Source organism: Halichoerus grypus, chromosome 8 (genome assembly GCF_964656455.1).
Source record: "Halichoerus grypus chromosome 8, mHalGry1.hap1.1, whole genome shotgun sequence".
In the NCBI taxonomy this organism is placed as follows: domain Eukaryota; kingdom Metazoa; phylum Chordata; class Mammalia; order Carnivora; family Phocidae; genus Halichoerus; species Halichoerus grypus.
The window spans coordinates 146,650,787-146,663,366 of NC_135719.1; the positions used below are offsets into that span (position 1 = coordinate 146,650,787).

Sequence of the window (12,580 nt, forward strand, 5' to 3'; positions counted from 1 at the left end):
GGTTCAAAGCACAGACAACGCAGGGGCCGTGGAACCTGTGTCCAGGAGGAGGAGACGCTCGGGCAGACGCTGACACAGGAGCTCTGGGCACGAACGAGGGCCACCAGGGACAGGGCAGCTAACTCAGTGACCAGGGGACAGTAACAGGAGACACGGACAGAAAAAGAGAGTTGTCAGTAGGGCCTTAGAAGCCGGTGTAAGACTTGGACTGTCACATTAAAGGTTGTGCCGTGCTTTCAGAGTAGTTTTCAGTGACCAGAGGTTAGAGTCGTGCAACAGGTCCAACTATTTAAAACACATTTGAGCGGAGCGCAAAGCACTTCTAAAGCATCAGTCCAGAGCCCTCCCATCCCCCGTGGCACTGCATAAAATTATCTGGGAATGAAGGACATTGATAATATTATTTATTGTATTGTGGGTTTACAGCTAATTTCTTTCTTTTTAAGGTTTTATTTATTTGAGAGAGAGACGGTGGAGAGAGGGGCAGAGGGAGAGGGAGAATCTCAGGCAGACTCTGCTGAGCATGGAGCCTGACTCGGGGCTCGATCCCACAACCCCAAGATCATGACCTGAGCTGAAATCAAGTGTCGGTCACCCAACCGACTGAGCCTCACAGGCGACCCCAGGTTACAGCTAATTCTTACTAGTGGTGTTTCTCAACGTTTTTCAAGAGAAATGGAGGGGAAAAGTCATATTAGGACTATATCTGCTCAGGTACTTTTTTAAAAACATGCACGCACACACAAGCCTGGGTGCTTCCGTAAGCTCTCTCAGGGGTGGCTTTCATTTACGTGGTCTGTCTTGTTCCGAGTCTGAAAGCGGGGGGTCATCCAGGAAGCGGGGTGGTGCAGGGGAAGACGGTGCGGCCACTGGAGTCTCGCAGACTTGGGATCAAGCACTGACCCTGTGTTTGAACAGGACACACCAGTTGGCCTGCCCGAGAGCCCCTTCCCTGGTCTGGCAGGCAGGTGGTAACCTGTCCCTGCAGGTGCCTGTGGTGGGAGGTGGCAGGCACTCCTGCCCGGGGGCTTCCTCGGGCCAGCTCATCCCCTGGAAGCCTACCCCTAGGGATGACCTTGAATGCTTTGGGGGTTTGGTTTCCCCAGGCACAGTCAGGGGGTGGTCTCAGCCTGGCCAAAATCCGCAGTGGGGTCCCCACGGCACTGATGAGATCAATGCACCCCCGATATTCCTTATTTTTGTCCTCTTTTTCTTCTTACAGTAGCCCTGCTAGGAGCTGGGCTCTCAGGGTCCTTACGCAGAAAACCCTGTGTCAGGAATTTGCTGGTTTTAAATAAATTCTTTAAATAATCTATCGGAAGAGCATGGGGAAGAAGCAAACCTTTACACATTTAGATGAGGCCATTCCCATCTTGGTGAAGCACGTTTTTCTTCCTAGACCCTCACTTGCTCTGGTAAAAAGCTTGGTTGGGGTGATAAAGCTGGGATTACAATCTCTTGCACCTGCTTTTAGACCTTCTCGTTTACACGTGTTCCTTTTTGCCGTTGCCTGGTTTCTCATTAACGAGCATCACCGGTGCAGCGTCAGGGTGACCGGCCTCCACGTGAACGAGGCTAACCCCTGCCCCCCCAAGCCTCCCTTTAAATCTGTCTCTCTTTCATCTCCACAGCAAACCCAAGGAGCCCGTCTTCAGCGCAGGTAAGTCTGATTTCATCTTTGTGCAGGTGCCCCTCACCCCCCTCAGGACTCGGGGGACAAATAAGTAGCTTGTCACCTATGGTGTCCGCATGGGTGGGGCTGACAGGTTGAGCGCCAGGAGCCTGTGCCCGGGCTCCGAGGCTCGGACTGCAGAGACCGGCCATATGGTGGTCACAGAGACTGGACCCTTTATTTACGCCCTTAATCCCGATTTAAGATGCGCCAACAAGGAGGAAGAGTAAAATGCCACCACATAAGCAGAAGCAGAACTTCTAGGTGAAGACACTGTGTTGCCTTTGTTATTCTTCCCTGACCCGTGGGGCTTCCGGCTCAACATCTGCATCTCTCTGAAAGGGAAGCTTTCTGATGCGTTAAGTTATAACTTTGTCTAAAAGTAGCTTTTTTTCTCTCTTTCTGCCTTTGATTTCCTAAACTGCAAACTAATGTTCATATGTACCTTTCCATATACCTTTTCTTTAACACATTTTATAATAAGGGAGGTGCTATTTTTAGGATATTAACCTGATTTAAAAGCACATTTAAAATGCAAAATCATTGACCGGTATGGCATCAGTTAAGTAAAATCATTTAATTTTAACTTTTCCAGTTTTTTCCCTTCGATTCAGAATCGAAACCTCTATAAAAGCCAGCGTTCTGTATTCATCAGCACATGCTTTAGTATTCATTTCATTTTCAGGAAGCGTGAGATCACGCACTGAAAATGTAGTTGCCCCAAAAGCCTGCACAGCCAGGCGCCGAGCGCACTGGTCCGAACGCCTGCACAGAGGGCAGGTTCTCCTGCGGGGGCGGGGCGGCCGCTCCGACTGAGAGCTAGCTGCCCCCCCAGTGAGAGCTGCTCCCCCCAGCGAGCGGGCAGGCCGGTCCCTCTTGCAGTTCTTGCCATCTCTTTATCTAGCGCTTCTGTCCCTGTCTCCGAAATCACAAGGGAAACGCCGGGTGACACACTGCAAAGGTAGGCGGCATTTCTGAAACCTCATAGCTCTCTGAGCAAAGCTGCTACCCAGGCTGCAGAAACTTTTTTCATACAGGCAAGCAGGTAATCTCCTCGTATGAAAATGTTTTGGGCACACGAGCCACTCTGACTTACTTTAAGTTAAAAGCATTCCTGCGCATTTACTTGGATGGGTTTTAATAAGTAGCTTATACATTCGATCTGGCTTGATTATTGGATGATTGCAGGAACTTTAAAAAATCTGTGTAAACCTTAAGAGAGCTATAGGGCAGCCCTGAATGCCCCACTGCTTGACCTGGTATCTCGCACCGCTGCTGGCCCCTCCGTCCGCGCCTTTGGGTTGGCAGCTGTGAGCTATTGTCCTAACATGCCTGGAAAATACTGTTGCTTTCCCTTGCTGCATTTTGATTTTTTTTTTTTTTAAGATTTGTTTATTTATTTTCGAGAGAGTGAGGGGAGGGGCAGAGGGAGAGAATCTCCAGCAGGCTCCACGCTGAGCTCAGAGCCCAACGCAGGGCTCGATCCCACGACCCTGAGATCACGACCTGAGCCGAAACCAAGAGTCGGACGCTTCGCCGACCGTGCCACCCTGGTGCCCCACGTTTTGATTTTAAATGTAGAATGTCTGATTTATCAGTGCAAAACAGTGCCAAGGCAAGATCCAGGGCTTTTTTGCCTCAGTTAGTGATTTAGAATTGTGCTAAGCAAGCCTCCCTCGTAAGGACTTAGCCAGCACCAACTGTAACAGACTCCGCATTCACGCACGCTGATCATTACGGCCACGGCGGAGAAGCTATTACAGCCTCTTTATGCCCATCCACGTCCTGTGCCTCCTCCCGTACAAAGAACGGATGCCACCGCGCGTCCTCCAGCTCCATGCTCGCGCGTGCCTGCTTTCTTTTCCCTTCTGTCGTCTGCCGGGGGCTCCTGGGTCCTGCAGGTGTGGCAGCCACGCAGTCCGATGAGCTCAGATTTGGGTGAGGGATTAAGGAAGGGAAGAGGTTTCAGGTGAGGACGAGAGCAAGGGCAGAGGCCCAGAGCAGGGTGCTCGAGACACATCTGGCCAGACAGGCGGCTGCAGGCCGGGTGCTCGCGGCCGGGGAGGTTACGTAGCGGAGAGCAGGCAGGGCGCTAGACGTTTGGATCCAGCAGGTAAGACAGTGGGCAAGGGATTTTGTGTGGAGGAAGGACTGGTGAAATCCACTTTGGGCCTTGATGGGTTTGGCAGCAGAATGTAAAATGCCCCAGGGGAGCAGTAAGAGAGCCTGGGGTGCCAGATCTGTGATGGGCCGGTCCCAGTGGATCTGGGGAGGACAGAGCCTGGTGGCAGCATCCTCACGGGAGGGTCCACGAACTCAGCGCCTGGCACGCCATCCGTCTGCAGGATGAGCATGGGGGGGTTCTTATTCAAAAGTCAGACTTACTATGCAGAGTGGAGTGTGCATCACACGCATGCATGTGAGACCGGAAATGCACGCACACGATAACCTAAAACCGGGACGGCCTCTTAATTTGTAGGCTATATTGCATGTGGCATTGTTTGAAGATCCTTAGGAACAAGACTTACATAACTAACCTGTAAATGTGGTGCTTCTGGCGGTGTGATTACTCCGTGCCTTCTCCTCACCTGTTTCCCCTGCGGATGATTTTTCTGTTGAGTTCTGTGCTGCCCTTGCTGGTTCCAGTTGCCCAGTGTAACGGCCGCGAAGGCCTGGGCCTTTGATACGCAGTGAGTTCTAACAGAATTCACCAGGAGCTCACAAGACATTTTCTCTGGTCTTATTATCTCCTAAAAGCCAGCAGAAAACCCCAACTTATTTCTTTTTAAAACGGCACTTGTCCCATATCACTGGGTTTTCCTCTTGCCCCATCATTTCTTGAAACACCAGAAGCTATTTTATTATAAAAATGTTTGTTCTAGAAGGTTCTATTTCACAATGCCTCTCTCTAATGGGTCTTTTGTTCTTTTATTTTCTTTCTAGCTTTTCCTTGAGCATTTTCCTTCTTGCGTGCACCCTAGCATGTACTTTTGCCGATTTTGTGTTCTTTACACTTGAAAAATGTGTCCAACATAAAAGATACATAAAGTTATATTTTTACATTGCAATATAACAAACCAATTAAAATACTGAAAGAAATCTTATGAATTTTGATACTGAAATTGTATATACATTGAAATCAATAAAAAAATTTTAGTGGATTTCTTGTGTTAATTGTAATTTTTTGAGGTGGCATTTTCCCCCCTCCTGATGATAAAGAAAACGTAAGCACCAAGTCTCTTGTGGAAAAATAACGGAATCTAGTTTTTCCCTGCCTTTTACAGTTTCTCATATCTTTCATATACTTAAGTAAGCAGCATGTCAAACATAAACAGGGTGAAAACTTTTGTTTTAAACTGTTTGTTATGTTTTAGTTCTTTTCCCCCAACACATTAGAAATCACATGAAGGGTAAAGTTTGCGCTTTTATGTTAAAGGGCTAAAAAGATAACATTTGTTTTCAGCTACATTGGGCACTGAGGTGTCTTACTGATCTCTTTGTTCTTTTTGTAGAAGAAGGATACGTAAAAATGTTTCTTCGTGGACGCCCTGTTACCATGTACATGCCCAAAGATCAAGTGGACTCTTATAATTTGGAAGCAAAAGTAGAACTACCAACCAAGAGACTGAAGCTGGAGTGGGTGTATCCTTTATTCACTGACTGGACCTGTCACGAGGTTTAAGTGGATTCATGCCCTGAGCTTAAAGTTTAACTGTAGAAATTCATAAAACTTAAGTTCTCTTAAGCATTTATTTATTTATTTAGAGAGGGGTGGGAGAGGGGCAGAGGGAGAGAGAGAATCCCAAGCAGACTCCGTGCTGAGCACGGAACCCGACGTGGGGCTCAATCTCATGACCCTGAGATCATGACCTGAGCCGAAATCAAAGAGTCGGAGGCTTAACCGACTGAACCACCCAGGAGCCCCAAGTTCTCCTAAGCTTTTTAAGAAAACCAAAATATTCTATTCTCACTTAAAAAAATTAATTTAACAAAAGGGGCCGTATGTTAGCACTCAGTCCAGTGTTCTAGCAGAGGAGGGCTCCTGATTGTGGGGGACACTGACTTATCAGTCCTGAAAGAAAGATTATAGTTCCTGCTCAAATACGTATACCTTATTTTCCTGAAAAGAAAGTATTCATATGCTGGACAGGGTTTGTTTGTTTTTGTTTTTGTTTTTGTTTTTTTAGAGAGTCGTGGGAAAATGCATCACTTTCTGGCCTGAATTTTAATCTTTTGACAGAATAAATGTAGTTAAAAACTAATAGAAAAGCAAGCTTACTGAAAATAATCACAAATGGGTAGAGTTTAGGATTCTAATGAAATTGAAAGAATGGATTGTTTTTAACAGTAACTGTCATAGGCTCAGACAGCTCTGTGGGACAGATGGAAAAGCCAGGACTTCTACGTGCTTACCTGAAAACAGTGGAAAGGCAAGAAGACACCGAACTTACACACTTAGGAAAATGAGACCATCAGAAATTGAACTAAACTCTACAGGCAGGAGGTTCTCACACCCAGACAAAGAGTGATAGACCCCCTGGAAGGAAGGACAGGCACTCCCCCTCAAACCAAGTGGGGGCTTGGCCAGCCTTGGGAGAGTAATTGAAGGAGTAACATCAGGAATACCCCGGTACTAAATGAAGGGAGTCCAGTGAAGGTGTAAAGAAAATCGACATGAATGCTACTTTAAGAGAAAGAAAAGTCCCCCCCCCCCCCCCCCCCAGTCTAAGCCACAGAAATCCGAGTCAGCCCTAGGACTAACGTTCTTGAGATAAAGCTGCTGGAGCCTTCATACTATGAGATTTGGAAAAGTGAACAAGCTCCAAGGAGAAAAAAACTCGAAACACAAAGAAATAAAGCCTATGAAAAAGGGTGAATGAAGTGTTGGGGCTTTTTAAATTTTCCTTTTTTTTCCCCTTATTTTACTTTATTTTATTCTATTTATTTTACTTTAGAGCAAGCCTTCCAGTCTATGCGATTTTAAGACAAAGAACAAAAAGCCTTTCTTCACCCTCAAACAAATTTTTATTGAATACCAGTTTGATGCCAAGCCCCGAATATAAATTCTAAGAAGTTGGTTTAAATCAATGCTGTTGTCATTTCAGTCGGAAAAATTGCTATTTGAAATGATGATATCATATTCTTTGGGTATATGTTTTTTACATTTTCAGACTCAGATGTCATAAGCATTTACGTGCATCTGTTTTGGCACATGCAGTCGAAGTGATTCAGTTCTTTAAGTCAATAAAGGTTTACATTTTAGGTTCAGTCATAGCTGGAAAACATTATTCAAAACATTTTTTCAGCCTACTCTATTCATATTTTCAAGATGTAAAGTGGTAGAATTTACTTTAGATAAATGGGACTTTTGTTAGATTAGTTTTTCACATCTAAGTTCAAGTGATGTTTTGCTCCCAAAATAGTTTGCGGGGTTTGAAAGTATACATACCAAAATCTTAATGGAGGTCATTATCTCCAAGGAGGTGGGGATGGTTGTGGCAAGGAGGATCGCAGTTTTTTTTTTTTTACCCTTTCCATATGTATGTGGGAGTGTTGTTTGCACCTTTTACAAGTACTTTTATAATGTAAATTAAACAAATTTAAATAGAAGATTTAGCTCCTAGAGGACAGTAAAAAATAAAATTGACTCAAAAACTAAAGTCAATACAAGTCAGCATCTTAAAATTTATTTTTAAATACTATAAAATATAAGGAATGTCAGAGTTCAGAGGGTTTTTGGAATAGTCCTTTTGACCCCACACTGCTTGGTAGTTGCGACAATGTAGTCACCTCACATTTTCAGATCTCTCTTGTATTCCGGACGAGCTACAAATGCCACAGCCTGTCGTAGGGATTTGATTCATTTCCCAGCCATGATTCTAGAACGAGAGCGAGTCCTCTGGTGAAGCCGCAGAGTACTGGTGATGTCCGTCCCCAAGCTGGACGATGGCAGGATGGGCTAGGCAGTTGGCAGCCAGCTGGCCCCATTCTAGAGTCGGGCCCTCACCTGTGACAGACCAACACTCGAGCAGGAAGGAAAATAAATACACTCTAGACCTCGTGGTACTGAAGTAGATCTGAGCAGGTGGTATGATAACTAGAGGAAAGGGAAAATGAATTTTGGAGCAAATTATTCCAGCATTCTTGTGAAGGGTCAAAATACAGCTCCCAGCTGATTTTAATTCTAGAGTCAAGCTGGCTAGGGTAGCGGGCCTTCCAGAAAACCAGCTTGGCAAAATTTATTTATTTTTAAAGATCTTATTTTTAAGTAATCTCTACACCCAACGTGGGGTTTGAACTCACAACCCCAAAGTTGAGAGCTGCACGCTCCACCGACTGAGCCAGCCAGGCTGCCCTTGGCAACATTTAAAGGCAGACTAGTTGTGAAGAAGACAGGCATCCACGGAAAATCCAAACAGTTCAACAAAGAAATTTGGTCCTGGCTATTGCTCCCAAGGTCTATGATTGATTGGCTCAATTCAAAAGAGTTCGCTTTCTGGTAACTTCACAAATGTCCACTCCAGTTACCTTTAGTAAATAAAATAATAAGTTACATTTTTGATCCAGCTGAAAAGGTCAGCTTTCAAAAATATAATACATCATTTCTAAAAACAAAGCGCCATCTGTTAAAAATACGTATTAACCTCAACTCAGTGGCCATTTCCAACCCGATTGCCTGCCGGTTGAGTCACATGTATTTGGCACTTGAGTATTTATGATCTCATGTCATTGAACCAAGAGAAGGTGATGGGAAGAGTCTTACGGAATTGTGTTGTCTGTCCCTGTTGAATAAAGCTGATGTGTTGTCAGCTCTTAGAGGAAATCAAGTTTCTCTTGACACATGATAAGCTATGGGTACCGGGGCCGCGACTGTCGGAACAACCTGTACTTGCTTCCAACGGGGGAGACGGTGTACTTCATCGCCTCGGTGGTGGTGCTATACAACGTGGAGGAGCAGTTCCAGAGACATTACACCGGCCACAATGACGACGTGAAGTGGTGAGTCCTCACCCTCCTGCAGGTAACATCACAGGGAAGGGGCCGGGACTGAGATAGAACTAAAGAGGAGAGAAGAGGTCGGAGAGAACAGGATCTTCTGGAAAAGCTCTTCTTTATGTTCTGCATTGTCATAGGTAGTGGTTGGCTAGTTACCTGGCTCCCTAAGATGCTAGAACCTAGTTTAGGTTCTGTCCATCTAACACATAATCTTAACCAACCGTATCACCCAAACCAACACTTCCCATAGATCCCCGTTTGGAGGCCTTCTTAGCACAGATGCTAACAGCTTCTGATTTGCCTCTTTTTCAATTCATTCATAATTCATGTATAGCTTTTGATAGGGATTTTATGTATCTTGGAAGGATGGGTGGTTGAATAGGTGACTCTCCCTATTTCTATTTGTCCTAGATCCCTGGTCAATTATAAAAATCCTGTTGGAAAAAAGATGATATTTTTGCTGTTTAACATACTTAATAAAGATTGTTGTAGGAGACTTGGTATTTTCCAAGCAAAGGATGCTTTCTCCTTGAGTTTGGAAATTCTCAAGAAAGGATGGAATGAAATAGGCACTAATTGCCCAAGGTTGTTGGGGTGCTTGGGGAGTTTGTCGTGAGTCCGTGAGAAGTCAGGCACCCTATCGTTCTTGTATTTAAATTTTTGACTAGATTATATTTGGCCAAGAAAAGAGTAAAGCTTGTCTTTAAAGAGTGGTTGTTTTATAAATACCCTCTTTTTTAGCCTAGCAGTTCACCCTGACAGGATCACAATAGCAACGGGACAAGTCGCAGGCACATCTAAGGATGGAAAAGTGAGTTACATTATCTTTTCATATTTTTTAATGAACTGTTGATTCGATAACATCTTCTGGAAACATTTCGCGGATGAATAAGCCTGCCTAGATATAGTTAAAGTATCTGAATGCTTCTTAATCCCTCAGTCGAATATTTTGTTGCAAAAAAAATTTTTTTAATTTTGTTTTTCATTTCTTAGAGCATGAACAGGGGGAGGGGCAGGGACAGAGGGAGAAGCAGACTTTCTGCTGAGCAGGGAGCCTGACACAGGACTTGATTCCCGGATCCTGGGATCATGACCTGAGCCAAAGGCAGACACTTAACTGACTGAGCCACCCAGGTGCCCCGCAAAAAAATTTTTTTAAAAATAAATTTTACTGCAGATTTTCTTACAGTGACCTTAAAAATGTCTCGAGCTTGCCTTAATTTCAGCCAGTTTTTAAATAGCATTGTTCTTGCCTACGAATTCAGCCATTCTCAAGATACTTAAACACGTGAAAAATATTAAAATATGAAGTGCACATTTAATAAGGAGAAGTCATAATGAATTAAGCATTTGGATAGGGGGCATTTTGCCTCTTCAGCAAACTTTAGACCCTTAGCCTGAAATACCCTGTATTCCTGACGTCACCCCAGAGTCCTCAAAGGCAGCAGGAGAGTTTGGGCACAAGTTTTATAAGCACCTCAGCAAGATTTTAACTTGAATTTTAAGGAATCAGAGAAGGAAGTAGTGGACTCTAACAGAGAACACGCAAAACTGTCTTCCAGTTGGTTCTTGACCGCAGTCTGTGGTCCTTGCCATGTCTTACCCAAAACTCCTTGTAGCTTTTTTGATATCTATTGTATAGCTTATTCTTGCACCATATATGAAGCGAACCTCATTACATGGAGCACGTCCATTTTTACCAGCATGTTTTCTTCCCAAAAACATGAATGCTGCCATTTTTCAGAAAATATTTTAATAACATCATATTTTAAATAGTAACTCTATGCCATTTCCCATTAAAATTATACACTTAAAAAGAAGTAACAGGGTAACAGGGATGATGGAAGATGGAAATCAGTTTACAGTTATGTAGATACCCATAAATGGAATAGGGTCTTCATCTTTTTTTTTTTTTTGGATTATTATTTTTTTTATTATTATGTTATGTTAATCACCATACATTACATCATTAGTTTTTGATGTAGTGTTCCATGATTCATTGTTTGCGTATAACACCCAGTGCTCCATGCAGAACCTGCCCTCTAATGTTAAGTGGCTTTTAAGTCTTTGACATTAGTAGCAAACCCTGTGTTCCTCCCTCTAGTGGATTAAAAGGGTATTTCAGTTTCTAGCATTTGAAATTGAATCAGAACTTTAGAGCCAGGGAAGATGGGATGGCTCTCTGAGCCAGTCCTTCAGTTCAAGTGCAGAGAGACTCAGAGAGGCCACCTGACCATCTGCAGACACACAGCTACTCAGAGCAAGTCCAGGCTAAAACTCACCCCACTCTGTCCACCTGGTATGATGCTAGTCCTTTTCCTGATCCACCTGCTGATGGTTCTAGGATGCTTTCTTCTATTGAGGGAGAGAAAAATTAGGACCATTCACCTTGGAACACAATTGAGAGGGTGTTGAACTAATGGTAACAATTCTAAATTTCATCTGTGCGTAATAGATTGCCCGTTTTGCTCCTCTGAGGCCCAAGAATGTTAAACTCTCAATACTATTTGGTGGTGTCCGACTGTTCAGACTTTACAAAAATAGCCCTCGTGTGCGATTCCACTTTCCTTGTCATTCTTCATTTTTAAAATTCGGACTCATCTGGATGCCCAAGGGAGAACATCAGTTCCTGTGGAACAGTTACGAAGAACTGGCTATCCAGAATGTAAAACCCAGTGGCCCTCCCTGAAGTTAAGGGGGCCACGGGGGCCGCGGTCTCCTGCAGCCAGTGGGAATGTTTCCTTGATGCTGAAAGGCAGAGTCTTCAAATTTTTGAGCAGGAAAAGACCTTTTGTTCTGACAGAACTGAAGTAGTCTTGTAGCTCCAAGGTAAAGATAAATCTGGATGCCCGTCACAGTCGGTGCCCCTCTCTCTGCATTTCCTTCTCAACAGCAGTTGCCCCCACACGTGCGCATCTGGGACTCCGTGACGCTGAATACACTGCACGTCATCGGGGTCGGGTTTTTTGACCGAGCCGTCACGTGTATCGCCTTCTCAAAATCTGTAAGTGCGAGCCCCGTGGGCACGGGAGCCCTTGTCCGTGGGGAGGACAGAAGCAGCTCAAGGGGGAAGAAGGAGGAAGTTAACACGCTCGCTGGCTGCCTGGGCGCGTGTGCGGATTTGAGGCTGACACCGTCCTGCTCCCCGGGTCCCCTCATTCAGAGGTCACGCGTGTCCCCTCGGGGTCACACACGTGATGGGAAGAGGCCCTGCAGCGCTGTCTGCATGTTCTCCGAGGCGGTTTTGCCCGCTCTGACCTTGAATTTCCCCTGCCCCTTGCTAGGCGGCTCCAGTGTGTCCCTGCTCTCCCCACACGGGCTGCCTGTGGTCGCCCAGATTTCCTCAGGATGTGCCCATTCCATAGATCCACCCTATAAACCACTGTTCTAGAAACTTACACATGAGTGCCCATGTTCACATGAGAACGCCACGTGCCTCGGCCCCAGGGCCTTTGCTCCTGCCCAGCCTCCCAGTCACCCTGCCCGTCGGTCGCAGACTGTGCTGTGCACCCTCGGGCACCGGCTCCTCCAGGAGGGGGCCCTGCAGCCCCTTTGGACTTAATCTTAATAGAACCAATGAGGCCGGGCCACCCCGGACCCCTCTCTGCTGCTCCGGTCCCTTCCTTGCCCCACGTTCGTCTGCTCTCCCTGAGTGGCCAAGAAAGCAGGTCTCGTAAGCAGTGCATACATATTCTTTAACCAAAATGGGCTCTTTATTAAAAGTAAAGTTAATGTTCATTGTTAATCACTTTTAACCTGTTTTATTCTCAAATGTAGTCTTCCTGGGAATACCTTTTTCTCCCCCCGCAGAATGGAGGAAGCAATCTGTGTGCCGTGGACGACTCCAACGACCACGTGCTGTCCGTGTGGGACTGGCAGAAGGAGGAGCGGCTGGCCGACGTGAAGGTCTCT

The 12,580-nt window shown here is 45.3% G+C and overlaps 1 protein-coding gene across 6 annotated transcripts in view; it reads left to right on the plus strand.

Moving 5' to 3' along the window:
* The window catches only part of EML1 (EMAP like 1), a 177,195-nt gene that overhangs the window by 138,300 nt on the left and 26,315 nt on the right, over nt 1–12,580 (plus strand). For 3 of the 6 annotated variants that reach the window (XM_036065379.2, XM_078054216.1, XM_078054212.1), the window contains exons 5-11: nt 1,632–1,660; nt 2,577–2,633; nt 5,185–5,314; nt 8,522–8,671; nt 9,410–9,479; nt 11,562–11,672; nt 12,479–12,574. In XM_036065379.2, the coding sequence (XP_035921272.1) occupies nt 1,632–1,660; nt 2,577–2,633; nt 5,185–5,314; nt 8,522–8,671; nt 9,410–9,479; nt 11,562–11,672; nt 12,479–12,574 (643 nt within the window). The remainder of the gene's footprint in view (nt 1–1,631; nt 1,661–2,576; nt 2,634–5,184; nt 5,315–8,521; nt 8,672–9,409; nt 9,480–11,561; nt 11,673–12,478; nt 12,575–12,580) is intronic. The other 3 variants (XM_078054213.1, XM_078054214.1, XM_078054215.1) reach the window with 3 other exon arrangements.